This window comes from Agelaius phoeniceus, chromosome 10 (assembly GCF_051311805.1).
Source record: "Agelaius phoeniceus isolate bAgePho1 chromosome 10, bAgePho1.hap1, whole genome shotgun sequence".
Classification (NCBI taxonomy): domain Eukaryota; kingdom Metazoa; phylum Chordata; class Aves; order Passeriformes; family Icteridae; genus Agelaius; species Agelaius phoeniceus.
In genome coordinates this window covers 16,273,203-16,300,322 of record NC_135274.1, presented here as the reverse complement: position 1 = coordinate 16,300,322, position 27,120 = coordinate 16,273,203, and the positions used below count along the sequence as shown (strand labels likewise).

The 27,120-nt window shown below is 46.2% G+C and overlaps 1 protein-coding gene across 4 annotated transcripts in view; it reads left to right on the top strand.

Moving 5' to 3' along the window:
• IL1RAP (interleukin 1 receptor accessory protein) overlaps positions 1–26,918 on the top strand; it is a 51,055-nt gene extending 24,137 nt beyond the window's left edge. For 3 of the 4 annotated variants that reach the window (XM_054639277.2, XM_077183997.1, XM_077183998.1), the window contains 9 exons: positions 4,139–4,424; positions 5,172–5,364; positions 7,086–7,251; positions 8,188–8,259; positions 9,390–9,519; positions 10,425–10,573; positions 13,885–14,034; positions 15,277–15,420; positions 25,051–26,918. In XM_054639277.2, coding sequence (XP_054495252.2) covers positions 4,139–4,424; positions 5,172–5,364; positions 7,086–7,251; positions 8,188–8,259; positions 9,390–9,519; positions 10,425–10,573; positions 13,885–14,034; positions 15,277–15,420; positions 25,051–25,769 — 2,009 coding nt within the window. In that variant the 3' untranslated portion in view covers positions 25,770–26,918. Of the gene's footprint in view, positions 1–4,138; positions 4,425–5,171; positions 5,365–7,085; positions 7,252–8,187; positions 8,260–9,389; positions 9,520–10,424; positions 10,574–13,884; positions 14,035–15,276; positions 15,421–18,061; positions 22,192–25,050 lie in introns of those variants that run through there. The other variant, XM_077183999.1, reaches the window with a different exon arrangement.
• The last annotated feature ends 202 nt before the right edge of the window (positions 26,919–27,120 follow it).

The window sequence follows — 27,120 nt, the reverse complement described above, 5'->3', positions numbered from 1 at the left end:
AGAATAATACAGCATAATAAAGTCATTAATTAGCCTTCTGATATCCATGGAGTCAGAAGCATAATTTCTCCCATTCATCAGGGGTTGCCCTGCTTTTACTGTAGGTGTTTCCTTCCACCATGCAGCCTGTATGATCCTCACCACATTTCCTAAGCAGGGCTCTGCAAACAGGACCATTTCTTGCCTTTTTCCCTCGTTGTCTGTCCCAGGTAGGTGTTGTGGGTCATGGGCTCACTGTGCAATTGCAGAGCATTCAGCAGTAAGAGGGGTCAAGGGAGCTGCAGTGCTCTTGATTGATACTGAGGACAAGGTGGCTTCTTTCAAAATCATTTTGCAGAGGCATTCCTAGGAAGGTGCATTTGTGGGATGGTGTATTTTTAGAGAATTTTACTGTGTCCCTCAGGTGTATGTGTAGAGCTCCATTTGCTGCATCCTAGAAGAGAGGTGGAGTTGGATATAGCTCCATCTTCTCACTAGTTTCCATTTGTTAGGGAACCTCTGGAGTCACAGCATGAATGCTGATCCCAGATGATTTAATCAGGAGCTGCTCTTAACTCCAGCAGATGTTTTGTGCAGGAAACATTTCAAGAGAGAAGAAAGTAATTTCTGAGGCTTAGCCAGTGAAAACAAGTGTGAGTTGCTACAAATGGGCACAGCACCATGGAAGTTAGTGCTGTTTCTCACAATTAGAACTGGATCCTTGCATCCTTTTTCTGCAGTGCTCCCTCAAATCACATTGTTGCTGGAATCAGCATATATCAATGTGTGCATATCTATTTTTTTTTCCTAGTGGGACTGCTTTATGCCAATGAAGGGTCAGTTATGCCATTTATTCAGGCTATCTCCAGTTTAGACTGACACACAAGTAGTTGCATGCTGATGTTAGCAGCAAGTAGGCTCTGAATAACCTGTAGACCTTAAAATAGTGGAAAGAGCACAAAATGTTCTGGGGAGCTGTTGGATGCAAATAAAATTATAGCAATAATAATGTGAGTATCCCCTCTACTTAATGGATGTGTGTGGACATGCTGCCCCATCTGCTGGGTCTGCTGCAGGAGTGCCACCACAGCAAAGGTTGCTGTTGTCACAGGGAGGAGAGCACTGTCACAGCTGAGGAGGAGGAGGAGGAGGCTCACAAAGGTGTGTGTGAGGGGTGCCCTGCCGTTCTCACACATTATATCAGGCAGAGCCTGGCTATCTTGGGAGCAAAACACCCCAAAATGTAGAAATAGCAGTGTGACTGTCAGCATGGCACAGCGGGGAGGGAGGCTGTGCAAAGCACTGCAGTTTCTGTGCTCGGTGTTTTATGTGCTAAGGACATTCTGCTGCAGCCTGTGGTGCTCCTGCCATCTCTGCTCTCAGTGGTGGGTCATGGCAGTACTTGCTGACCCTCGGGCTCGTGCTGGGTGGCTTTGCCCTGGCAGCCAGGAGGAGTCCTTGCCTTGGGAGGGAGGCACAGCCTGGGATCTCCCCCTGACAGCTGCTCCTGTGCTCTGGGTGTAGCTGTTCACTCCCAGCTGTGTCTGGGGTTCAGCTCAGAGCTTGCAGCACCCCAGGGCAGGGCACGTGGGGAGCCTTAGCACCACCTGTTTGCTGTGACAGTGTCCCTGAAGCCAGGCCAGCTCTGAGACAAAATCTCCAGGTACAGCTCTTAGAGTAAAACAATAACAGTCCCTTCTTCCCAAGCCAAGAAAGCAAGGCCTGGGCATTGTTTTAGAGAAACGTAGGAAGAAAAAAAAAAAGAAAATAGTTGTATTTATTTTCAATAACTCATTCAGGTTGAACGGGTAAGTAGTTTTACAGTGCTGATTTATGGGCTGTTGCAAAATGCAAGAGCTGCTCATGATTGCAAATTTCATTGATCTTGACTCCAAGAATTTCAGTACAGTAATGTTTTATATAGTTTCTTCTCTCCCCAGTCCTGGCATTTGAAGTAATAAGGATGATTTGCCTTTATGCAGCCCAAGAGGAGATGCAAGTCAGATGCTGGGAAGAGAACCTGGGCATCCTGATTTACAGAGCCAGGTCTGCTCCTTTCAGAGGGGAAGCCTTTCTTTACAGAAAAAAATGCCCTGTCTCCATGAGTAACAGCCCCTGCTTTATCATGCAGTTAGCAGGCAGGCTCTGCAGGCTCATTTGTCTCATTGCCACTCTAAGGACACTTGACCATGCCTAGTTCATGGCCCCCCCAGCATAAAGCAGTCTGCTGGTTCCAGTTTGCCCTGATCAGGGTGGTGATGGGTCACTATGCTCCTTCCCAGGGTGTGAGGCTTCCAACAGTGGTTTGGTCTTTGAAAAGGAGCCTCAGCACAGTCTGTGGTAGCAGCCATAGTGTGTGATACTTTTGAAAGATCTGTATGTTTTTAGATGATGAGCACTCTCCAGATATTTGGGTTGGGGTTCCTCTGAACAAATGCTTGTGTTCTGGGTAGCTTCACCACCTTTTTCTAGCCCAATTCATTCTCTTCCTCCAGAAGTAGCACTGTGTCATATGAGTGTTTGGCATACTGCAGGAGGAGCAGTGCAGCTTGCATTTACATTTATGTGTAAACCCGCCAGAAAACATTTCTATTCTTACTGGCCCAGATTCCTCCTGCCCATGACTAACCATTGCTGAGCCACAGGAGTTAGCATCACTGCCTTCAAGTGCTGCAGGCCTGTCTTCTCAAAGGTTTATCTCTGCTTTTTTTAATTAAGTATGAATTTGGGGGCAAGCTACATCCCACTGTCTATTTAGGGAAGAATAAATGCCAGAAATCCTGCTTTGGGCCTGTGAAGTCAGTTCAGAAGAATTCAGAAGAATTGGGCTCAAAGAGCATATTGTATTCTGTTTCTCCTCTCAGTCTGAGTTCTTCTAATATCTACAAATGGGAGAGGCTTTGCAGTGTCATCTCTGGTGAGCCTGTGTGTGATGTGCTGAGACACTGCTCCCAAGGACTGCTGCAGGCAGCACACCCCTCTCCTGTTTGACTCATTTTGGGCTCTCAGACGTCAGGCTGCCCTAGCAAATGCCTCCCAGCAGCTCCAAGAGAGGCACTGGGAAGTGTGCATGCTGTGCTCTGCCTCGTCAGCGTGGGGAGCAGGAGGTGCAGTGACAGCAGCCTCCCCGTGTGTCTCAGTTGGCTCTGACAGCACAGGTTGCTCCCAGGTTTGCTGACACCCTGGGACTGTGCTTTGCTTGCACTGAGTCCCTGCCTGCCTGGGCATCCTGATGGGTGGGAGGAATGGAGGGGAGTCCCTGGAAGAGAAATGGGTTTGGACTGTGCTTTTTGTGGTGAAACTGTTTGCTAATGACAAGAATATTTTTTAAAAGAAAGTAATTAAAGAAAAAAGCTCTATACAGCTTTGTCTCACGCTGGCTGAGTTCTGTGTCAGTCCAAGTCTGCTGTGAGTCACACTGAGCCACTGCCTGTTGAGCTGTGCTTGGGGTTTACACCTGGGCACTGCCTGGGAATACAAGATAACCTGCTGCTACCTGCTCCTTACTGTTCTTCTGCCCCCTAGGCTCCAGTTCTAAACTTCCCTATCAACAGCCTTTCTGTGTCACTTAGTACTGCTTGTACTCATTGTGTTACCCTGGTGTGCACAGCTGTCACATGAATCCATCACAGGAAAGACAGTCCTCACTTCTGGAACCCACAGTCCAGCTTCTTCTGGCAGGGAAAGTGACCCACAGCTCTAAGGGAGTGTTGATGTTTGATTTCTTTTTTTTTTTTCCCCTCCTATTTCAGCACATCTATTTCCATCTTCCCTATCATTGTGTATGGATGCACACGCACCTCTGGCATTGTTGTCATCCAAATTTTATCTTCCTACATAAGACTTTTGTGGTAAATTTTCTTGGAGCTCTGTAGGAAGCCTAGTTTTATGCAGGAATATCCTATTCTATTGTCCTGATGAGAGATAAATAGCTTGGCATAAACGTAGGAGGTGTACAAATGAAAACAGAAGTTTCCAGGTTCTCTAGAAATGAACACAATGTTCTTGCTCTGTTTTATAAAAGCTCAGTTTGCTTTCATTGAGAACACTTAGGTTTTGTCTCTGATTTTAATGGGGACAGAACCAAGGGCTGTGGGGAGCACGGGCAGAACTGTTTTCCCCCTGCAAGCCTAAGGCACCTTGTTCTCTCTGGCTGCAGAGCGCTGCGATGACTGGGGTGTGGACACCATGAAGCAGATCCAGATCTATGATGGGGAACCTGCCAAGATCAAATGCCCACTTTTTGAGACCTTCTTGAAGTACAACTACAGCACAGCCCATTCTGCTGGCCTAACCCTGATCTGGTACCGGATCGCGCAGGACCGGGATCTGGAGGAGCCCATCAATTATCGTCTCCCTGACAATCACATCAGTAAGGATAAAGACACCCTTTGGTTCTGGCCTGCTCTTCTCAATGACACTGGGAATTACACCTGCATGCTCAGGTAGGTCGTGTGGTGCAGTTTCTGTACATCTTCAGTGCAATCAAAGGACTTTTGTGGAGGTGGGGAAATGATGCTGTTAGCACCATAACTTCCTGTGGGGAGACTACCATTTACAAAAGCATTAATGGGAAAAGAATGTTGCAATTATAGGACTGCTCAGTGCTGAGCCAATTTACATGGCAATAATGCTTGGAGCCTTGCAGACACTAATGAGTGTGCCTCTCCTTGCTGCAAGTGTCCGTGAAAATGTTATTGCTGAGCCCATGGCAAAATCCACAGGCACTCACCATTAAGAAGTGATCTGCATGTCTAGAGTAAAAATAGCTTCAGATGCAGGGGTAATGTTTTGACTGCACGCTAATTTGGCAAAGATTCATGAGATTCAGACTTCTAGGAAATTAAAAGTGTCTCTAACTGGTGCAGAATGAACGTAGCATCTGCTATGCATAAAGCTCTTTTTGGTCTTCCTCACGTTGTGTTTTGTCTGTGTCTTTGACCTTATGATCTGCTTTAGCAGCAGGAGAGTGGATGTTGCTTGTTAGTCATCTTTATAGGCTTTTGTGAGCTTGTGTGGCCACCTCTGGTAGGGTTTTCTTTCCCATTTACAAATGAGTCAGCTAAGGCTGTACGTACCTGATCATCCCTATGATGCTTGTTATTGCAGATGTAATTTTTATTTCATTCCATTCCACTGCTGTAGGAGTAAACAAGTTTCAACTAATCAGTCCTTTTCTTGCCTACCCTTAGGAACACAACCTACTGCAGCAAAGTTGCTTTTCCCTTGGAGGTTGTTCCAAAAGACCAGCACTCTTGTGTGAGCCAGTCCATAAAACCCACTGAGGAGATGTTCTACTTGGAGCATGCCAATCAGAAGATCACATGTCCAGATATTGATGGGTTTTACCCTGCCAGTGTGACACCAACTGTCAAGTGGTACCTGGTAAGAAGAACTTACTTGGGCAGCAGGGGGATGCAGTGGTGTGTGTGAAAAGGCAGTGGTTGGCATGGCAGTCATGGAACTGCATTTCAGAGTCTCCCCAGTGATGATACTGTTAATGAAGCTTTACTAATTTTAAGAGCTCTGCTTCCATTTGGTTCAAGGGTAAAACTGCTCTTGGAAAGAAATTGAGAGCTAACACTGAAGCTTTTTTGACCAGTGTGCACAAGTGAAAAATACTCCTAAGAGGGATTTAGGTGGCTCAGTTCAGTTATGGGCAGTGTGCCTGACCTGCTGTGTGTGAGCCTCTCACTTTCCTGTAAAGGAAACTGTCATTCATATTCCCTCTTTTTTAAAAAACCTCACCTGTTAAATAAAATTGCATCCTTTCCAAAATCCTCTGAGGTCAGGGGGTGGAGCTGTACATCAGGCTGTGCAAGACAATGGGTGTCCTGTTTGACACAATTCAGCAAACCTCTGTGCTGAAGACTGATACATCTCTACCCCACCCTCCATACTTTTCTGATTATTAGACTGTCTCCAGCCATCCTCAGGCTCTTGCCTACAGAATTACTGCTCAATATGCTTAAATTTGATTTCACTCTTTTTCCCTAGGTGGATGCCTTTAGTCAGTAGAGACTAAGAAGTCTCAGGGGATGTAAAGTATGAGAGTTATGGGAATAAATTCTTCAATAACATTCTATAAAGTGCTTTTGTATTTCTAGATAGAAGATTTTGTATAAATGAATTTAATAATAAGGGAAATTGTCAACAAATGTATGTGCTGATTTAAAAAAGAAATTAAAAAGACCCAAAAGGAAAACCCCACCTCTAAAACCCTTCAGGAAAAACTTCCTCTTGTATCAAGAGGAGCCATTTCACTCTAGTAGTTTAAATGCTTTACTTGTATCATTCATTGAAATTCACATCTCAGCAATCAATTAGCAGAATGAAACAAAAAGCCCCTTGGAAGTAATTTTTCAGGCAGCAAGTCATCCCATGCCTAATAAAAATCATTAAAAATGGTATATGACCCCTGTCCTAAACTACCCCATTAGGATGTATCAGATTTGGAAATGTACCATTCAAAAATAATCTCTTAGAAAATGTGCACATCTTTGGATTTTATGACAACCAAGATGTTATCTGCATAACCCCTTTCTGCAAAGGGATCTCCAGCTTGGTATTTTGGCACTTTTCCTTCCTTGCCTGACAGAAAGAGAGGAGTTATTAAGGTTTATGTACTATAGATTCTCGTTTGCTATTTGCAAATTCTGGGGCCTCATCCTCAGCTGAAGGCAGCCAGGAGAGCTTGATTAGTCCTGAAAGATGGACATCAATGGGGTACATGTCCTTTAGTCTTGGTATCCATTTGTGAATATGTCATCATTTTCTTCTTATCACTTTTTACTTTGTTCTTCACTCTGCTGAGGTGCTCACTTTGATTGCCAAGGTACTTCTGGATCAGAGATCTCTCCTTTATAAAATTGTCTGTGTTTAAAGTGGGATAAAGTTACTAGGGTGATCTGCTTCATCACTTCATTTTCAAGGTGAACATAGCAGTCTCTACTCCAACATGCTCAAAGTTCATGGTATTTAGGTCTGACCTACATCATGATCCCAAGTGTCACATTAATAGTTTAAATCAGATCTTTGTAGAAGCATTTAAACCAATATTTGCACTTTTGAGTCCCAAACTCAAGTATTTTTCTGCCTGACTCCAGAACTGCAACTCGGTGGATGGCTTCTATGAGCGATATCCCCAGGGGCCCAGGCTTGTCATTGGCATTGTCCGCAGTGCCTATAAAGGGAATTACACTTGCATTGTGACATTCAAGGACCACGGAAGAACTTATAATCTCACCAGAACCATAAAGATGAAGGTGGTGGGTAAGAATGACTTTAAAATGTGTACAATGCATGTGGGTAATTGCAGAAGTGGTAAAAACAGCTGGAAGGGTTTGTTGCACGAACAATTTTTGGTTGTAGTCAATCTGTGTTACCCAGCTGACCTGATGGTTTTTTTCTTGCTGGGGTCAGACTTGTGTGACTGTCCAGAACATACTGCAGTAGATGTCTCTCCTACCACCTTGTCAAATGCCCCAAACACAGAGAGTGGCCAGCCCAAGGCCAGTGAGGTTCAGCCCATGAGATGGCCAGGGGTACCCTCTGCTGGCATGTGAATGCATAACCTTGGCACTCCTGCTCATGGTCTCCTGTGCCCTTTGTTCATCACTATTTGTGGACAGTCACTTCATAGCCAACTTGTCTTGATCTTCTTGGAATCTCAAAGCCATTTGTCCTGGGGTTGAGACTGCTAATCAGCCAGGCAGAGCTCCAGGTGCCCACTGCTTGGACACATCCATCCCAGGCACAGAGGCTCAGCCTACCTGCCAGGGAATTGCAGAGTTTAAAAACCTAGTGAGCTGTAGGATACATTCTGAGTTCCATGGAAACAGCTGTTTTAAGGGTTGAAATAGATATTTGTGACAGAAAATGAGGTTTGTATTTTGTTTTTTAGAAGCAGCAGTAAAAAGAAACTGGTGCAGGTTATGCCTTGTGGGAAATGAGAAGGTTATGGAGCTCTTCTCATGTGAGAGGCCCAAACTAGCTTACCTAAACTTTGGGGGAACCTTAAAATCTGGACCTGACCCTGAGTTTGTGGATTAGGATTAGATTTGTGTGCGCACAGAACTCCAGAGCAGGAATGCATCACGGGTTAGACTGGGGAATGTGCAGTGCAAGAGCATCGGGAGTGAGGCTGCAAGGATTCCAGGTTTTTATGAAGTCTGGGGCCCCATGGGGGCTCTCTGTTGTCTCCTGCAGGATCTCCAAACAAGGCCTTGCCACCACAGTTCAGCTCTCCAAATGAGAAAGTTGTGTACGAACTGGAAGCAGGTAAAGTCCAACACTCACAGTGTGCCAGTGGGACAGGGAGACCCAGCCAGGCGCAAAGCTCTCCCCTTCCACTGCATCCCTGGTGCTTTCCCTCACAGAGCACTGGAGCTGCCAGGGGGTGCCTGGTGGACAGTATGAGATGCTAGTTTTTGATAGAGAGCACAGCTTTAAAAGCTGATTTTTTGCAAGATATTCAAGCATGATGATACAGAAGGGCAGCTGCAGAAGCAGATAAAACGGGGACACTCAGCCGCTTAGGAGAATTCCTGTAGGACCTTGTTTAAGCCTTGGCCCTGGCTGTGGTTTGCTCCCATCCTCCCTGATTCACCCCTAGAGTGGCTTTAGTCTTTTAGCCAATTCTTGCTCATCTCCCCTTTTTTGGCTTATGACTTCCTAATAAATGACAGCTCTCCTCTGCTGACCTCTCATCCCTGGGTAATGGGGCACCCCACCCTTTCCCTCACCCCTTCCCCCACACCATCAGTTTTGCCTAATAGCTTTTTGGAGCAATTCCCTATATCAAATGGATTGTGTCCCATTACGTTGCTGTAATAAATGTGGTGGCAACGATGATGATTAGCACCAGAGTCTTCACTTTAAAGAACAGCTCTTTTGGCTCAGAAGGTCAGATTTCATCCACAGTCCTCTGTAAGATAAAATCACTTACTGATCACCAAGATATTCAGACTCCCAAGTCCTATCTTGAGCAGAAGTCAAATTCCTGAAGAAGTATTTCCAAGCCAAAATGCTTTTGTGGAGCTTGAGCCTTCACTTTGTGGCATCTGTCCCCTGTGCAGTGGGATTGATTAGCACTGCCTGGGTTTCCAGTGAAGTGGTTGGCATGGAGCATGTCCCTTTGGGTGGGTTACTTCATGCAGTCAAGGAATTTGTAACACATTTGAGAAGGCAGGACATCTTTTTCTATTTATCTGTCTGTCACAAATCCTCATGTCCAGGGATGTTGAGCTGTTATTACAGTTTATGTCAGAAAGTGGATGGTGGCCGCATTCTTTCCTGAATGGACACAGAGCTTAGTCTGGTAGGATTTTGGAGAGCACCAAAGTGAGGGGGGTGCTGTTCCTGCACTGCAATACCTTTTCTCCTAGGAGATCATCTTCCTTTCTTTGCAGGTGATGACCTTATCCTGCCCTGTGAGGTTTTCTTCACATTCCTGAAGGATTCCCGGACTGAGGTGTGGTGGACCATAGACGGGAGAAACACAGATGACATCACAGACCCCAAGATAAAAGTCACACAAAGGTAACATCTAATGTGAACCTTCATTTCTAATCCCCTGGGGCCTGTGTGGGTACAGGCATGTGACAGTCCCAATGGAGTGTGTAGTCTCCTTGCTAATCAGAAGCCCCTGCTGTGATGAGCATCAGGACGTCCAAGGAGGAGGCCTCCAGACCTGGACAGTGTCACATCTTACAGATGGATTTGAGGGAGCTTTGTTAACCTCATCATTTGTTCAGGTCCTGGTAGTGATGCAAACAGCTGCTGTTGTTGTGGGACTTATAAAAGAGGGGCTGACAATTCTATTTAGAGGAGTGTTCCCAAATAGCATAGGGTATAAAAGGGTTTCAGAAAAACAGAGGCTGAAAACAAAAATGTAATATTATACATAGTATTGATTAGGAAGAATAGAGATTCAACCACATGAAGAACCCAAATGAGGATCAAAGTCCCATTTGCTGGATGCTGAGTTACAAGTGGAAGGTAGTCACTGCCCCAGCTGGTTTGCAAAAACCAATGTAGAAAAAAGAAAGGCAAAAGGAAATACTGTATCCTCATTTTGCAGACGGTCAATTCAGGCAGAGAGAGACAAAGTGACTCATCCAGGACTGCATAGGGAATGTGACGTGAGCTGTGAATCTTGAGTTCATGAGATCTTCTTGTTTATAGGCGAGAACTTCATTTCCTCTAAAAGGCAATGTGGCACAGCTGCAATGAGAAAATTATGAGCGGTAAAATAAATATTAAGGAAAATCAGATAAAGGAATAGCTGCAGCTGTATTGCAATCTGAAGAATATATTGATTTATAAATACCAAGTTATGTGTTTTGGCCTTTTTAAAGAAAGAAGTTGTATCAGGGAAAGGAATATATGTCACTAAAAACTTGCTGCACTTTCACATGTGTAATGCTCTAGTTTTTCTCTTACAGTGAAATTATCAGAGATTTTGAAGACAAAACTCTGGTGAGGACTCTAACAGTGGCAAAAGCCACGGCGGAGGAGCTGAAGCGGAATTACACTTGCCACGCCAGGAACGCCAAGGGCGAGGAGCGCAGCCAGGCCGTGGTGCGCATGAAAGGTACAGAGCCTGCAGGGCTGGGGTGCTGGGGGGCTCTGCTGCTGCCTTCAGCCTTGCCCTGCGTCCTGGTTTAGGGCAAATTTGGGTGAGAATCCAGAAAGCAAACCCACACGGCCCCTCCCCTCAACTGGTTCGGGAAGAATTCCTCAGAGAGAAGTGGAAAGAACCTGTTTATTTACCAGGCACAGCACCCCCCAGCACACAAAATGAATAATACTGGATGACACCACTCTTTCACCACTCTGAAAAAAGAAGACAAATTCAGAAAGTCTCTCTTGTGGGTGGTTGCTCTGTTATCAGTCCCTCTGGCGCTGGGGCAGCTACTGCAGCCACAGGGTGCAAATTCTCAGTGTTGCCAGGTCCCAGTCCAGAGCAGGTTCAAGTAGGTCCAAAAAAAGGAAAGGAGAAACAGTCCAGGAAGAAATTTGGACTGTTTAGCTAAACTAGCAAATGAGCAGAAGCAAGAGCAAGCAGAAGCAAAGCAGAAGCAAGAGCAAAGTGAAAAGCAAAAGCAAAAAAGCAAAAGCAGCCCCATGTACTGCCCTGTCTGTGTGTCCTGCCAGCCGTGGGGGAGCAGCTGATAAGAAACCAAAACAAAACATTTGCTCTTCAGAGCCAGTCTTGAAGGCACAGAACATAATATCCAGCATAAACAGCACACACAAATGGGGATACAAGCATCATAACGTCACCCTAGGACACCCTGCAAAACAGTAAGGGAGCAAAGAGCTCCATCCACCCTTTCTGCCTAACAGAGTCTGTTCTGCAGGCACTGCTGGCATCCTGCGCCACTTCTCAGAGGCAGGGAACAAAGGACTCCCCCATGGGCAAGTTTGTGGGTAGAGAAAGGACAGATCTCTTGTCCTTATCCCATCCCTGCACTGTTGAGTTTGTGAGGTCTCCAGGACAAGGTGAGAGATGAGAATCTGACTCCATGTTCTCAGAAGGCTGATTTATTATTTTATGATATTATATTAAAGAATGCTATACTAAAACTATACTAAAGAAAGGATACAGACAGAAAGTTTAACAAGAATGAATAATAAAAACTTGTGACTGACTCCTCAGAGTCTGACACAGCTGATGGTGACAGGTCATTAAATAAAAACCATTCACATGAAACCAATCCAACATGCACCTGTTGGTAAATGATCTCCAGCCACATTCCCAAGCAGCAAAACAGGGAGAAGCAAATGAGATAATATTGTTTTTTTCTCTGAGGCTCCTCATCTTCCCAGAAGAAATTCTGGCAAAGGGATTTTTCAGAAGATATGACAGTGACACTATACCACAACTGAAGCTGCGGGCACAGGCTGCTTGAAATGATTTCAGGTTATTTGGTTGTGTGAGGGTTTTGCATGACACAACAGCTAGCAGCTGGCATCCTCCAGAAGACAGTCTGCACTCGCTGGCATTGCTCAGAGACAGTCACACCACGGAGCTCTCTGGCTTTACTCCTTGCTGTCATGATGCTGCAGTCTAGACACAGCCACCTCAGCATGGATGGTATAGACTGATTCAGCTCTGTTCAATGTGGGTTTTTCCAACATCTTTTTTTCATCAAAGATTTTGTTCTTGTTTCCCAGACCCACCTCTCAGTAATAAAAGATATGTGAGGCTTCCTGATTAAGGAGGATTTTTCTGCCTTCTTATCAGCCTCATCTAGAGCTTCAACATTTGCTTTTACTCTAAGCCAGACCTCCCCTCTCCCACAGGGAATGCTGCCATGGCTTGTGTAGTTTACACCAGACACCTTCCTCCCTCTACTCTGCATTATAAGCATGGAAAAGCTCTTGGAGGTCTTTACTGGAAGATCTTTTCTTCCTGATACTTGTCCTCCTTCTATTTTAGTCTCATTCCTTTGAGACAAACCTTTTCTGGATTGTTGGGGAGGAACAATAGACCACACACAAAACTGAGAAAGGCTGAAACCATCTGTCAGTGAGTTCATACTCCATATATAATTCTTCTGGGGTGATAATATTTGTACATGTAGCAGAAGTGAATCTGAAATATTCAGATTCTTTCTATAAATATCAGTGCCTAAATACTATTTTCTAGTGGACTGACCTGTACTATCCTCCCTTTTCCTTCCCCACATCTGTTCTTGGTTAGTTGACTGGGTTTGCTCTGAGCAGACATGGTTACCCACCACTCCTTCTTCCTGCTCTATTCCACACCAAAGTCCAAAAGCCATCCCTAGCTGCTGCTGGCAGAGCAGCCTTATGCTAAGCTCAGTGCAGCCCATCCCACTGCACATCCCATAGGAGCATCAGGCATGCCAGAACCAACCCCTCAGCACTTGGCTTTTAGCAAGTGGCTCTATATGTTGGCTCCAACTCTTCCATTACATTAGGTCATATAATGTAAGAAGAAAAAGCATTTCAAGAAAAAGCATTTCTTGCTTTTTCTGGATGATTTCCCTCTCCTTCTCATGTACTTCTGCTGCTCATCACCTAATGAGCGTCGATAAATTCCTTCCATTTTCAATTTTGTAATTCAGTTTTATTAGAAGCTTATTAAATATTGGAATATGGTGGTGTTTCCACTCCCTGTTGTTCTGTTATTGTGCAGTTTGCCAATTTGCACATCAACTGCCACCAACAGAGTTGCCCAGGGATACAGTTAGAAATTTTCTGTCCTTAGTACAAAGAGGCAGCAGTGGTGTGACAGTGCATGAGTTGGAGGGAGCCTGTGATGTTCTGGCTTGATGCCCACAGGTTACCCTGTTTGTTTGTAAGCATTTCAGCTTTTCTGTAAGGAACTCTGATTCTTCTTTCATGGTAGAAAAGAGTCAGGCCATGGCTAGTTATATGCTGGGTGTCAGTCTGGGACATGCCACGAGACCTGTGTCTGTTTGATAGGGAGGGAGAATGGTAACCATTGCCTTTATTTTGCTGCAGATGCTTTAGCTGGATCTCTTAGAAGTCTTAGAGCAGTTGTGTTCCCCCAAGAGTTTGCTGATAGTGCTGAGAAGGTCATGTTCATGTTCTGGCTTTGGCCTGTGCAGGTTTCTTCCACCAACAGGTCATTCTGTCACCAGGGCCTCACTCAGAGACAGAATTCCAGCCTGTGCTACTTGCTCTGCCAGCATAACCAGACCCAGTAACCCAGAATGGGGCTCCAGGGTGGCCAGCCATCACGTGTTCTGTCAGAAGAGCCTTGGCTTGGCCACCTTACTCTGAAGGGGCAGCTTGGCTCCTGGCTGTTCCTCTGTGGTGTTTGGCTGCACATGACACAAGCTTGTTCCTGCCCAGCTGAAGGTCCAACCTGTTCTTTGACCCTGACCCTCTGTCTATTTTTGTACTCAGTTGTAGCACCCAAGTACACTGTGGAGCTGGCCTGTGGCCTGGGGGCCACCATCCTGCTCGTTGTGGTGCTCATAGTCATCTATCACGTGTATTGGCTTGAAATGGTCCTCTTCTATCGGGCTCATTTTGGAACGGATGAAACTATTCTAGGTAAGGAGTTAAAATGCTTTCTTTTATTTATCCTGCTGCAGGCCCTTTATTTTCATAGAGGAGTTTTCCTATAAGCTATTTTTAAACCTCTTCACAGCATAATAACGTTTTGACCTTCCATTTCTCTATCTGCATGCAGTTGTGTGGGTCATTGCTCATTAGAGCAAGAGGAGTCAGGCTTTTGGCTCAGGGAAAAGGAGAAAGAAGTCCTCTGTATTCTCTGCAGAGGTGGAGCATGGACATGCCAGGCTCCCCAGGGCCCTGCCCTGCTGATCCAGCTGCATCATCCAATCTGTAGATTGTCAAGATACATCATCAGGTTTCAATAAGTTCCTTGTTTCCCTGGTGACTCTCTGTAAAGGATTCATGATCTGATCCAGAGTGATCTGCTTTCAAATGTGGGAAGGCATCCAAAAGGATGGATGTGGAAATACACCGTTCTGTCCTCAGTTCTTCCCTGTGTTACTGGGAGTTCATTGCTAGGGACTCTGAGGTGAGATTTCCTCCTCTGGAGGAGGAGGAGGGTGTTTGAGCCCTTGCAGCTTGTGGTGTGAAGCTGCCACGGGGCACGGCAGCTCTCGGAGGGTGTAGGCAGGGTGCAAGTCTCTGTCTGGTGGGACTGCTCGTGTGGATAGACAGCAGCGAGGGGGAGCAGAGTCAGAGGTGTCAAAAGGCAAAAGGAGCCTGGACAGAACGGGTTGGTCTGTGGGAATCTATGTTGTGGTGGTGTTCGCAGGGGTCCCAGGACGAGGGAAGAGATGAGAATCCTGACTCCGTGTTTCAGAAGGCTGATTTATTATTTTATGATATATATTATATTAAAAGAAAATGATACATTAAAACTATACTAAAATAATAGAAGAAAGGATTTCATCAGAAGGCTTGAAAGGAATAGAAAGGAATGGGATGATAATAAAATCTTGTGACTGCTCACAGCCTCGACACAGGTGGCTGTCATTGGCCATCAAGTAAAAATAATTTCACATGCTGGCTGGGTAAACAGTTCTCCAAATCACATTCCAAAGCAGCAAAACACGGAGAAGCTGAAGCTTCTCAGGAGAAAAGATCCTAACAAAAGGCTTTTTCATAAAATATGTCTGTGACACTACGTGCCTTAACCTGCAGTGCCTGGGCTCCCAGTGAGCCTTCCTGCCTGCTTCTGTTGCAAGTCCAAGGTCCAGCATGGGCAGTATCACAGGTGTCCCTTGTGCTCTCTGTGTCCCCCTGTGCTCGCACGCCCAGATGGGAAGGAGTACGACGTGTACGTGTCCTACGCGCGCAACGCTGAGGAGGAGGAGTTTGTGCTGCTGACGCTGCGTGGAGTCCTGGAGAACGAGTTCGGGTACAAGCTGTGTATCTTCGACAGAGACAGCCTCCCTGGGGGAAGTGAGTATCTCACAGGGGGCTGTGCTCCATGCACGTCCTCTGTATTGCTCTTTGAGGTATTGATCGTGGATTGCAATGAGCCTATCCAGATTATGTTTTGGTTTTTTCCCTGTCACTGCTAATGAACTCTTTTTAGTGTCTTCTCATGCTTTTGCTTCACATGACAGTGTTGCAGATGCTCCAGGCCACCAAAATGGCTGCTGTGGGGATGGTGGTTGGTTGTTTCAGTTGCTCTTTCCAGGAGTGATGTGCAGGAATGTCAGCATGGGGAACCAGAAAACTGATCTTCATGCAAGCCTTCTGAGCTGCCTTAAAAAATTGGATAAAGTCAAAGCTAGAAGAGGCAGGGAAAGTGTTATACTGGATCAGCTCACAGAGGGTAATGGAGAGTCCTTGTAAAAACCAGGAGTGTCTACTTCAGGAAGGAGTGGAAGGTGTCAAAGCTTCCAGTGAGAAGATAATGTGCATCCCATTCATCCTCGTTAATTAGGGAGTTTGTGTCTAATACGGCATACAATTTAGCTGCTATTATCAAAAGGACTTCATTGCTGGTAGTGAGAGTCATCTCTTCAGTAAGATGTAGTCCTTTTTTACTGTTTTGAGATAAACCACACAAGGTTCTGGACATAATGTCTGCTTCAGGGAGGCAGGGAATCACCAAGAATGGAAGTTTGTGAAGCTGTCCAGATACACATATTTCACAGCAAGGGCATAAATGTAGACAACACTCTTGATTTTTAGTTTTTTGGAGGCTGAGTTGGTTGTATGATCCTGATGCCTATTAAAAGTTCAGTCTGAATTTCTGCCAGTGCAGCCACCCTGCTTTGAATTCATGGGCTTTGGCTCAGGACCCCAAAGTCCTTTTTTTTTTGCTGACAAAATCTGTGCTGGGAAAGTCCATTGGGGTGTCCCTTTTGAGTAGTAGTCCACCCTTTTGGGTGGACTGCTGGATTCTCAGCCCACCTACCTGACAAAGGGAGCAGAATCAGTCTGGCTTCTGTTATCTTTCCTTTCTAGATTGTTGCCAGGATCTAGGAGTACCTTAAAGTTTGAGAGTAAATAAATATGTGTCTCAGTGAGACAGCTGCAATCCTGGTGCTGTTCCTCCTTGAAGACAGCCTGAATGATGTGGCAGGGCACCCTCCAGGCTCAATTTCCTTGATGCCAGTGTCAGGCTCAGAACAGGTTTGCTCTGAGCCATTTTCACCAGATGTCCATCTCCCTCCTGTTCCCTCTGCTGCTTCTTGTCCTGTTCACTTTAGAGGGTGTCATTTTCCTCCCAGCACTGCTCTCCTGGCTCTGTGTCCCTCACCTTACCCCCAAAGGTTCCCATCTGTGCCCCCCTCAGTCCCTGCCAGCCCCAAGGCAGTGCCAGCCCTGCAGAGTGCTGCCGGAGTGGTTTGTCACCGCACTGCCGTCCGCGATGCTGCTGGGGCTTCCCCGGAGCTTCTTAGCCAGGATTTGACTAATCTCCTTCTCAGGAAAGCACAGGGGCCAGGAAATAGCTTTTGGCAGCTGGTGTCACGCCTCCAGAGCGTGCATCTGTGTCATGGGTAGAGAGTTATGTTGTCCTTGATGAAGAAACAGTGGGAGATGGATTATCCTGTGAGTTAGCTGACAGGAACTAATCAAATGTGCTTGACAGCTAAATGAAGCTGTCTGTCAGCATTATTTTACTCTCCATTGTAATTTCTGACCAGTCAAGAGTGTTCCCTTATCAAGGAAGTGTGGGAGATCCTGCAGCAGAGAGTACAAGCACCCGGATTCACACTTACAAGGGATTTTCACATTAATTATAGACGATGGCCAAGGACAGTCTACCTGCAGATGTTAGAAAATTAAAGAGGATCCACAGTTACCATGACATTTCTCTAGCTCAAAGGATGTCATTTTTGGGACACTTCACTGAAAGTCCTCAGAGTCAGTTCTAAAAATGCTCTAATCTGCTTTCATAGATGACGGCAGCAGGAACAGATGGATGAGTAACGGGAGTTAGGATGGTAGCACTACCAAAGCAAATTATCCCATGAGGACACTTGGGGACGGTGTGAATACTTACTTTGTGTGGGGAAACTAAGGCAAGAGGAGTGAGGGGAGTATCCAGAGTCATTCTGGACATCTGCCAGATGAGGATGTAAGCATAGACATTCAGACTTCCTGAAGCCTCTTCAGGGTGAGTCTTTCCCTTGAGTTCATGTGTTATGCAACTGGCAGTTTTCCTGCTTTGCTCCAGAGAGCCTCTTTTCCACCTCTCATTAGAAGGAAGCTAAATCTCAGCCTGAGATCAGCAGCTCTCTTGACCACAAGGCATCCTCACAGCACTGGGTGGTGTCACTGATGTGTAGTGCAGTGACTTGTAGGTGTAGCTCTCTTGGTTATCTCTGTAGCATGGGGAGGAGGACAGGCATCCATAGGTAGTCTGGAGTGATGGAGAATACGCCACTGTATGGGGTACTGGGAACCAGCCCTGGTGTAGGAGGTCCCACCTGGAGTCACTAACAGGGTTGGGAAGCACCAGTGTAGTCAAGAGAGAGCCTCCAAGGGATTTATTGTCCCCTTCAAGAGTCACCTGCTGTCACAGCAGCAGCTCAGCAGCATGTTCTTGGGCATCACTAACCACCTCAATGTTTCTTTCCCCCAGTTGTCACAGATGAAACCCTGAGCTTCATCCAGAAAAGTCGACGTCTGCTTGTTGTCCTGAGCCCCAACTACGTCTTGCAGGGGACACAGGCCCTGCTGGAGCTCAAGGCTGGCCTAGAGAATATGGCCTCCAAGGGCAACATCAAAGTCATTCTAGTGCAGTACAAAGCCATCAAGAAGAGCAAAGTGAAGGAGCTGAAGCAGGCCAAGGCAGCCTTGAATGTCATTAAATGGAAAGGAGAGAAATCCAAGTTCCCAAAGGGCAGGTTCTGGAAGCAGCTGCAGGTGGAAATGCCAGTGAAAAAAATTAGCAGGAGTTTAAGCCTTGATGGGTTGATGCATATCCCTGAAAAATGTTTGGCACAATCAGAAAACAAACCAAAACACATCTCAAAAATCCCCAAGTTAGGCCAGGGAGTGGGGAGGAGCTCAGGGTTTTTTCCATGAAGGACCATGTCCCAAGCATTTCAGAGGATAGTTATGTTTTCCCTGCAGCTTTGATATTGCTCTGTCATTAGAGATGAAGATGCAAACACCTGCTTTCTGCAAATGTATGTCCTTGTTATCAAGCACACAAGCCCTGGGCTTAAGGTTTAAATTTGCTATCTAGGTGGATGCATCCAGCACCTTGTGATAGCAGGGCCAGTACTCCTAGATCCAGTTGCTATGGGACCTTCATTAGCATCTAGGACAGAGCTTCTTTCCAGTCCTAAGTAACTTCACTCCTTTCTGGTCCTCAGTCCCTGTTGCAGAGGCTGAGGAACAATTTGCAACGTGGCTCCAGTGCAGAGCCTTTCCTGCATGTGCCAGGTCTGTAGTCCCAATCACTTATGGGATCACAGACTCCTGCTGCACTGTGGGGAGCGTGGAATTTTGAAGCTCCTCATCTCTGTTCCCCAAATTTCCTTTGAAGCAGATGCACCCAGGTAGTTTGGCAATGGGAAATGGCTGTTACAGAAGCATTAAAAAAACCCCCACAACTCTACTGGGTGCTATTTGTGTTGTAGCACATCTAGGAACAAGTGTCCCAATCTCTGGGACTCTGTAGTCTCACAAGTGCCCCAGATCCTTCAGAGCTGCTTGTAATCCAGGGAAATCTCTCATGAGTACAGGCTGTGGAGCATGTGAGAGATGTTTATTTGTAGATTAAACTCAGGGACTTCACAAGCACTACAAGGAACCCCAATGTACTACTGAACCTGCCTACTCTCTGTGCCACTAGCTGGGGGAAAGCATCATGCAAGGTGCTTCCAAGGTCTTTGGAATAACATGGATATAAGTCCAACTCAGAAGGACACCCCAGAAACTTACTTGAACTTCCTAAAAACTACTAGTTCTGTCTGTGTAGATAAGACTGTGAGGACAGGATGAGAAGGTTGGGGATGTTCTCCCTGGAGAAGGCTCCTGGGAGACCTTTTTGTGGCCAGTGCTTAAAGGAGCTTATAAGAAAAGTGGGGACAGACTTTTTCGTAGGGCCTTTTGCAATTACCCCTTTATGGACAAGAGGTAATGGTTTTAAACTAAAAGAGAGTAGCTTCAGACTACATTTAAGGAGGATATCTTTTACAATGAGGGTGGTAGAACACTGGCACAAGTTGCCAAGGGAGGTGGATACCCCATCCCTGGAACCATTCAAGGCCAGGTTGGACTAGGTTGAGAGCAATCTGATCCAGTTGAATATGTCCCTGCTTATTGCAGGGAGGGTGGCCTTTGAAGGTTCTTCCCAACCCAAATTATTCTTTGATTTTATAAAGACTCTCTTCAATGCCTGGTTTTGAACAACATCACCACTTCTAATTCAGGGTTTAGGTTTAAACTAGCTTTGGCTTTACAAATCAAGTCTCTCCCCATCTTGATTCCAGCCCAAAGCTGCAGAACAGAGAGTGTATCTCAGCTTCTGCAACATTTGCACAAAACAAGCACAAAAACCCGCTGTGTAGGTGTCCTTGGTGAGTTAAACCCCATCACGCAGTTCATGCTGAGGAGGGGAGTTTAATCTCTCTTGTAGGACAAACCAAAGCACAGTGGGGCCCTGGCATTGACTGGTGCTATGGTTCACAATGTTTTCTAATAAAACTTCAGGCTCTGGGGGTGTCTCCATACTCCTGCAGCTCTTAGTGCAAGGACCTGCCCACTTAATTGTGGAGTTCAGTATTACACACACCAAGTGTATACTTATTTTTATTGGTGATGGTTGCTCCTGAGTCACCTTTGACTCATGCATTTATTCTCTTGATGTCCAGTGGGTGAGGCATAAGCATTTATAATGGCACTATAAAAGCACTACAATTAGGAGTCTATGCACTATTCACCCAGCTGAGCTGGGAGCTTTGAGGGCATCCCAGTAAAAAGCCCAGCCTTAAGGGTGTGGGACTGAATGGTGTCAGGAAAGCCTTTTGCCCTTAGCATTTTATGAGTAATAATGTTATTCCAGGGCTGCAGGGAGCTACAGCCCCCCATGCCCTTAGTCAGGTACTGTATGTCATGTTTAGGAATGGTACCCCACAATTCAGGGCTCCCCCTGAAACCATGTGCCCCTCATTTTCCCCCTCTCCCTTCTTCTGCAGAGGGAGGGAGAGAAGAATTGGAGGCACAAAAGATAAAGATCCTGCTGTGAGAGAAGAAAAATTTACTGGAAACAATAATGAGATAAGAGAATGAACATTAACAACAACAATATTGGTGATAGAGGGTACAAGAAATGAATAATTCCCATGGACAAACCCCCTGATAATTTACCATATCCAACCATTCCTTCTGCTGCCTTCACTGGCCCAGCTGCGCTGTGCTGGGACCCTTGCTCTCCAAGAGACCCCTTTCCCTCCACCCATTGCAAATGCAAGGTGGTGTAGAATAACTTCAGTGTCCTGGACATGCCCCCTCCTGACTACTGCAAAAACTAACCCTGTCCTGGCCGGAACCAGGACACTGTACAGATGTGTAACAAATAGGGCTTCTTTCTTACTGTCCTCTTCATCTTTCCCACCACAAGTAAGCTTTGATTTAAGCAGGTAAAATTGCAGTCAGCTTCACTGGAGGCAGTGGAGCTCCTCATCTGCTCAGAGGTGCTTAAAAGTTTTGTTATGAGCTTTTCTGCTGTAGCTGTCTGTGGAGGGACAGAGCTGCTTCCTACACTCCAGAAAACTTCATTTATAAGAGATAGCACCCAAACCCATGCTCAGCTTTGTGAACCCATTGCAACCCTGTCACTGTGCCCAGCTTCACCTTTTTGTTTGTGTTTTAAGCATCTCTGTAATCAGCTGCCAAATCTGCAGGCAGAGGGAAGGCCCTGAAGCCAAAGCAGAGCTGTGTTAGGTTCCCATATGATTTTTAAAAGATTGACTCCCAAATACTTGTAAATTGAATTGAATTGACATCCCAGACCTCACTACATCACATCTCACTTTTACCCAAGTTACCAAGAGGTTTTACGCTGATGTTTTAGTAAGTCTGATTATTTTAGGAAGTTAAATCCACCTCATGTATTTTGCTGATTTTATTGGAAGAGTTGTCCAAATAACTAATAGGCCTGGACTTTCTCAGGCATACACTGCAGTGGCCTTTGGTGTCATTGCAACCCCAGAACAGGGTTACTGAGAGACATCAGCAGAGCAGCCACAAGGCGAAAGGTGCGATGGTTTGGAAGGGGCCTGAGAGGTCAGAGGAGCAGTGTGGAAGGAACAGTCCAGAAGCAGGTTCCACTCACCTGGAGCTTTACCACTGGCTTTGCTGGGGTATTTCAGGCCAAGGGTAAAGCCCAGTCCCAACTGTAAAGGAGATGTGCAAGTGCCTCAGATACGCCTGTCATTTCATTCTATGCCACGTGCGGCTTCCATTGTGGGATTCTGTCACAGCATCCGTCTGAATCAGTTGATTCATTTGAGTTTCTGTGCTCTAACCTAACATTTATCAATATGCAGCTCATGCAAAGTTCCTCATTGTTTTTTCATTGGGAAACAGCGTGGCACAAATTGGAAAAAATATCTTCTGTTCCCGTACTGTTTGATGTTGTACAGCTGTTCCAGAGTTTTCCCTTTTCTGTATGTTTTTGCCTTTGTGTGATTTGGTTTGTGAAGTGTCAGTATTATTTTATTTTGCTTTTCAATAAAACATTTTCATTTTTGCATTTCAGTCCTTGTGCATTTCTCATAAGTACCATCTTCCCATTACGTCTGCAAAATGCTGTTAAAGAAAGATGATTGTGTGTAGTCCAAGCATCAAGATCATTTGGGGCTCCTCCTTGGAATGGGACATTTTCCTGGCTGTTTCATGCTGTGCCTGCAGAGGCACCTGAGCTCCCAGGTCCATCCAAGCAGAAACACAGTGACACACAGCATTCAGATGTCTCACAGTAGTGGACACATACACTCTGATCTGAAGTCCACGGTAGTGGACACAGAAAGTCTCTGATCTGAAGAGTGCTCACTTGGCAATCACAAGACAGAAAGATGGGAAGGCAACATAATCTCTGCTTTAAATATCAAATCAGAATTTTAGAAGTCTGCCAAAACCACAGAAATCAAACTCACTCTCAGGCTACTTTGCCCATCAGTTTCTAGGTTCAGGGAGATTCATATTTTCTTATCCAAGTCACTTTCTTGCCCATTTTCCATGTTTGCCTGCCTGCAGGTAAGTTGAGAGACAGCCCAGCACTTGCAGACCACTAGCAAAATGAGTACCTGTGACCACCTATGGGTTTGAGGTTTATGGATATGGGATCTGTGACCATAATCCTTATAATCTGTTACATCTCTGGGGTGCACTGGGGAGACACAAGTAAACGAATGAAATTACGCGGTGCCTTTTGCAAACATTTAGTAAAGATGGAAGGCTTTTTAGTAAAGAGCAGATAACCAAGAGTATTGAGTCCCCAATCCCCTGCAGTGTTATTGCTGCATGTCCCATCCAGTACTGTTTCACTGAGGGGGAAGATCCTACCTGCACACTGTGAAGTGTCTGCTCAGGATTTTTCCTGAGCTGGGTAAACATTGCAAACTGAACATCCCATGGTATCCTGGTCAGCCAAGTCTAAATGCATCCCTTTCTCAAAATCAAATAATATCTTTGGAAATTTGAACACCTTCCTTACCAAAAAAAAAAAGTCTCAGAAAAAAAAAGTCTGTTGAAAAACATGAGTCTCAAAAGTCTCAAAAAGCATTGCAAATTCAAAATTGATAAAAGAAAACCAGCACTGTCACCTCAATCAAAACATTTATTTTCAGCAGCATCAGAGTCATTCATGTTAATTGAACCTGGGCTTTTTGAGCAAGCAGGTAGACCTTCTAGGGGCTGCTCCTGCTTACATTTTGCTGTGGTTCTGTGATTCCAGTTTCAAAAAGAAAGACCTTTCAAATAGCGAAAGAGCTTTTTCTTTCACAAACTGTTGAAGCCTGGCAGTTTTCAAAATAGATTTCAATCACTTGTAGAAAAGTTTGAATGAGGTCTGGACTTAGGAGATTGCTGGCAATTCTTTATGCCTTTGAATAGGGTGGTAAAAATGTGTCATGGTGGTAAGTGACAATTCTGACAGGACTGACTGTAATCTACTTTTGGTTTCAATGAATCAGTGTTGTCCTGTGTGTGTTGGGGGTAAAAATCCCACCAACCTTTTTATACAAGAAAAAAATCCCCCTCAAAATAATTTGATTTTAATTCTAGTATTTTATTAACCAAACAATGCCCTACTTTCTCCATTAGCATTTTACTGTATGATCATTTTTCCTATCTGGGTCTCCAAATAATCTAGTGACAAGGAGTTTTACAGCTAATCATACTTCTTTGAAAAGTACTGCTCTGTACCATATTAAAATAAGGTGCATTCAGATGCAACACAGTGCACCTTCTGCTGTGAGATAAGAGACAGCCAAGTGCTGGGAGAATCAAGAGGCATTGCCATTGCAGGGAAGGAACAGTACTTTTATTCATATAAAGGAGCAGTGTTCCACTGTCAGGGAGAGAGGAGAGTCTCCAGCCTGAGGAATGAAGGCTTTAGCAGTGTGAAATGGAAGGGAAGCAGGAGGTAGCTCTTCTTCCCAGAACAGCTCTTTGAAAGACATTCCTAGAGGCAGATTTTTCTCTATGAATGTGCAAGAGCTCTTACTCTAATGATCCTTATCTTGCTTGAACACCAATTTGTCCTTGGGTCCCCTCTCATCTCAGGCACCAGCACTTAGTAAGTGTATGGGTTTTAAAATTTTTTTTCTGTTTTATTACTCAGTTTTTGTTAAATTGCTGAGTGCCACAGCCATATAATTCCCATCCTTTCCACTGCTCACCCTTTAGCCACTACACTTTCGATATACTTTCTGTGTCCCAAGCCACAGGTAGAAGTCCAAGGACATCCTTCAGGTTTGCTGCTTTTCAAAATTGGTAATAAAAGAGATGTTGCTCTTGCCTGGCACCATTTCAGCTAAGCTTCTTCCTGAGCTTTACAACTTGCAATTAATCCCAAGAAATGCTTTGAAGGACAGTATTTCCACCCCCCCCCCCCATGCTGAGGGGAACTGGTGGAGGGGTTTAAGGCTGACATTTTTGCTTTCTAAATTTGGAGGTTTCTTCTTAAAGAGCATGACAGGGGCGAGGTGGGTCAGCCCCTGCAGGTTGAGCTGGGGCAGGATGACATGATTGCTTTAAACCCCGATTGCAAAGAATTGCTCAAGCTGTGGGCAGGTGGTTCCCAAACAAGACCCACCCTTTATCAAATGCCTGCACTTCTCTGGGCGTGACTGATGCTGTGCACAAGTCAGAGTACAATCATGGCATATCCTGGCTTCTCATTTACTGCCTCAGCCTTCTCAAAAAACCACTGCACAGCAAAAAGGCTGCCAGCAGGAGGGTGGGCAAGTTGAAAGTCACAGAGCTTGTGCCAGGTTTCCCTCTGTGGGAAGAGGGATCTGTGCAGGTATGCCACCAAACAGCTTCCTCAGCTTTTCTCTCCCCACTCCCTTCTCCTTTTTGTGCACCCCAATTCCTCTGCCCTTGCACTCTTAGATACCACTGAAGCCGTGTTCGACTTCATCCAGAGGAGCCGCAGGATGATCGTGGTCCTGAGCCCTGACTACCTGACAGAGAAGAGCATCAGCCTTCTGGAGTTCAAGCTGGGCATCATGTGCCAGAACGCCATAGCCACCAAGCTCATCGTGGTGGAGTACAGGCCGCTGCAGTGCACCCACCCCAGCATCCTCCAGCTGAAGGAATCCGTCTCCTTCGTCACCTGGAAGGGGGAGAAGTCCAAGCGCTCGGGCTCGCAGTTCTGGAAGGCGCTGCGGCTGGCCCTGCCGCTGCGCAGCCTGAGCGCCAGCGCCGGCTGGAACGAGAGCTGCTCCTCCCAGTCCGACATCAGCCTGGACCCCGTGCAGAGGAGACGGAGCCGGTTGAAAGGGCAGCCCGAGCCCCGGGGTGCCACTCCTGTGACTCTGACCCGCGGAGGGACGGCCTCGGCCTCCGAGTCCAAGGCCAAGCAGCGAGCCAAGCACTTCCTGACGTGCCGCTGCTGCGGGACCTCCTGCAATGGCAGCAGCAGACACAAGCAGCAGGCCGTGGCTGAGCCCAGGTGGGACAGTCAGCTCTGCAACCCGGGCTCGGGCAGGGCCCCGGCACAGGGCCCTCAGGGCAGGGGCCGAGCCGAGCCCCCGCCGGCACAGGGCCCCGCTCTCGCCCTCTGCCATTACAGTGACCTGTCAAACAACAACGACTTCTACGTGCTCTAACCCACAGGCCGAAGCACTGCTGGTGCTGGCCCACTGAAAGGAACTTACTGCGGCCTCAGGATATTGTTACCGTGGCACAGGCTGGCACGGTGCCACTGAGTGTCAGTGCCATGCCTGCATGGAGGACTGCAGCAGTGCCACTGCTGGTGACCTGGGCCAGGGACCTGCAGCCATGCACAGAGCAGTGGCTGGGGCCTTCCTGCCCGGCTGTTTCTCCTGAATTTAATTACAAAGTGGAGCTGAAAATGCGTTTCTCTGGCGTGGCTGTGTTTGCAGTAGGGCTGCTGCTGGGGTCGGGAGCAGGAGGGCAGGGCCCCAGCTGGGGCCTGGGAGGGAGGGAGCAGGGAGAGCCATCCTGCTGGCAGTAACCCCTGGGAAAGGGGAGCAGGCCCGCATTTTGCAAAGGCTAAAACATTGCTAATGAGGGTAATGGGAGCCCCTGCCACTGCAGTTATCCACTGTGGTCTAAAAGAACCTGCTCAACAGTTTCAAGACAAGCCCTTTCTCTCTAAATAAAATTGATTTCTTTAACCTGCTGTTGTGAAAAGTTCCATAGGAACTGGTAAATGCTGTAAGTTCACCAGGCGGTGACTGGAGATGTGGTTTGCCCAAGCTGGCTGAGGTCCCCTCCTGTTCCCTGAGGTTGCAGTGGGCTCCTGGGCTTGCTCCCTATCTCTGCTTCACCATATGAGGAATTTGTTCTGTCAGTTGAGAGGCCTTCCACACAGCAGGAAAGAAAACCATTACAGGGAATATGACTTAAAAAATTCTGTGAGTAGCCAATGAGCCCAGGGATAGGAGCAAGACCTTGAAGACTCACAGAAAACCTCCAGCGCTGAATCTGAGGGGTCAAAACTCAACCACACTTCATTAAATAACCAAAAGAGCCTTTGAACAGTCTCCCTGGGGCTGCTGTTTCATCAGTCTGTTGAGCTGGCTGTCAGCAGTGTTTCCCATTCTTCTCCTGCACTGAAAACTTCATTTGCCTCATTCCACATTGTGTAAGGACTTCTCTCCTCACCAAGGAAGGGTGCTAATCCTGTCAGCCAGTTGCTTGCCTTCAGCTGATGCTTTGGCATGACAGATCTGCTAATACACTACATTTGTTTCCTTTCCCTGAGACCAATAAAGGTCTCCTTCACCACTCTAGTCAGTCCAGTAATTGTGTATCAGATTGACAAGTAATTATTTTTCTTCTGCCTTGAAAATATGATCTGAGCCCTTGGGGTACAGGGTCTGGTGGCCTCAGGGCCTTTATCTGATGGCCTCAGGTGAACTTGCTGGAGCTGTGAGGAAGGACAGGGCCATGTCTCACCCATTTTTATAGTCCTGAAATCCAGTTATAATTCAT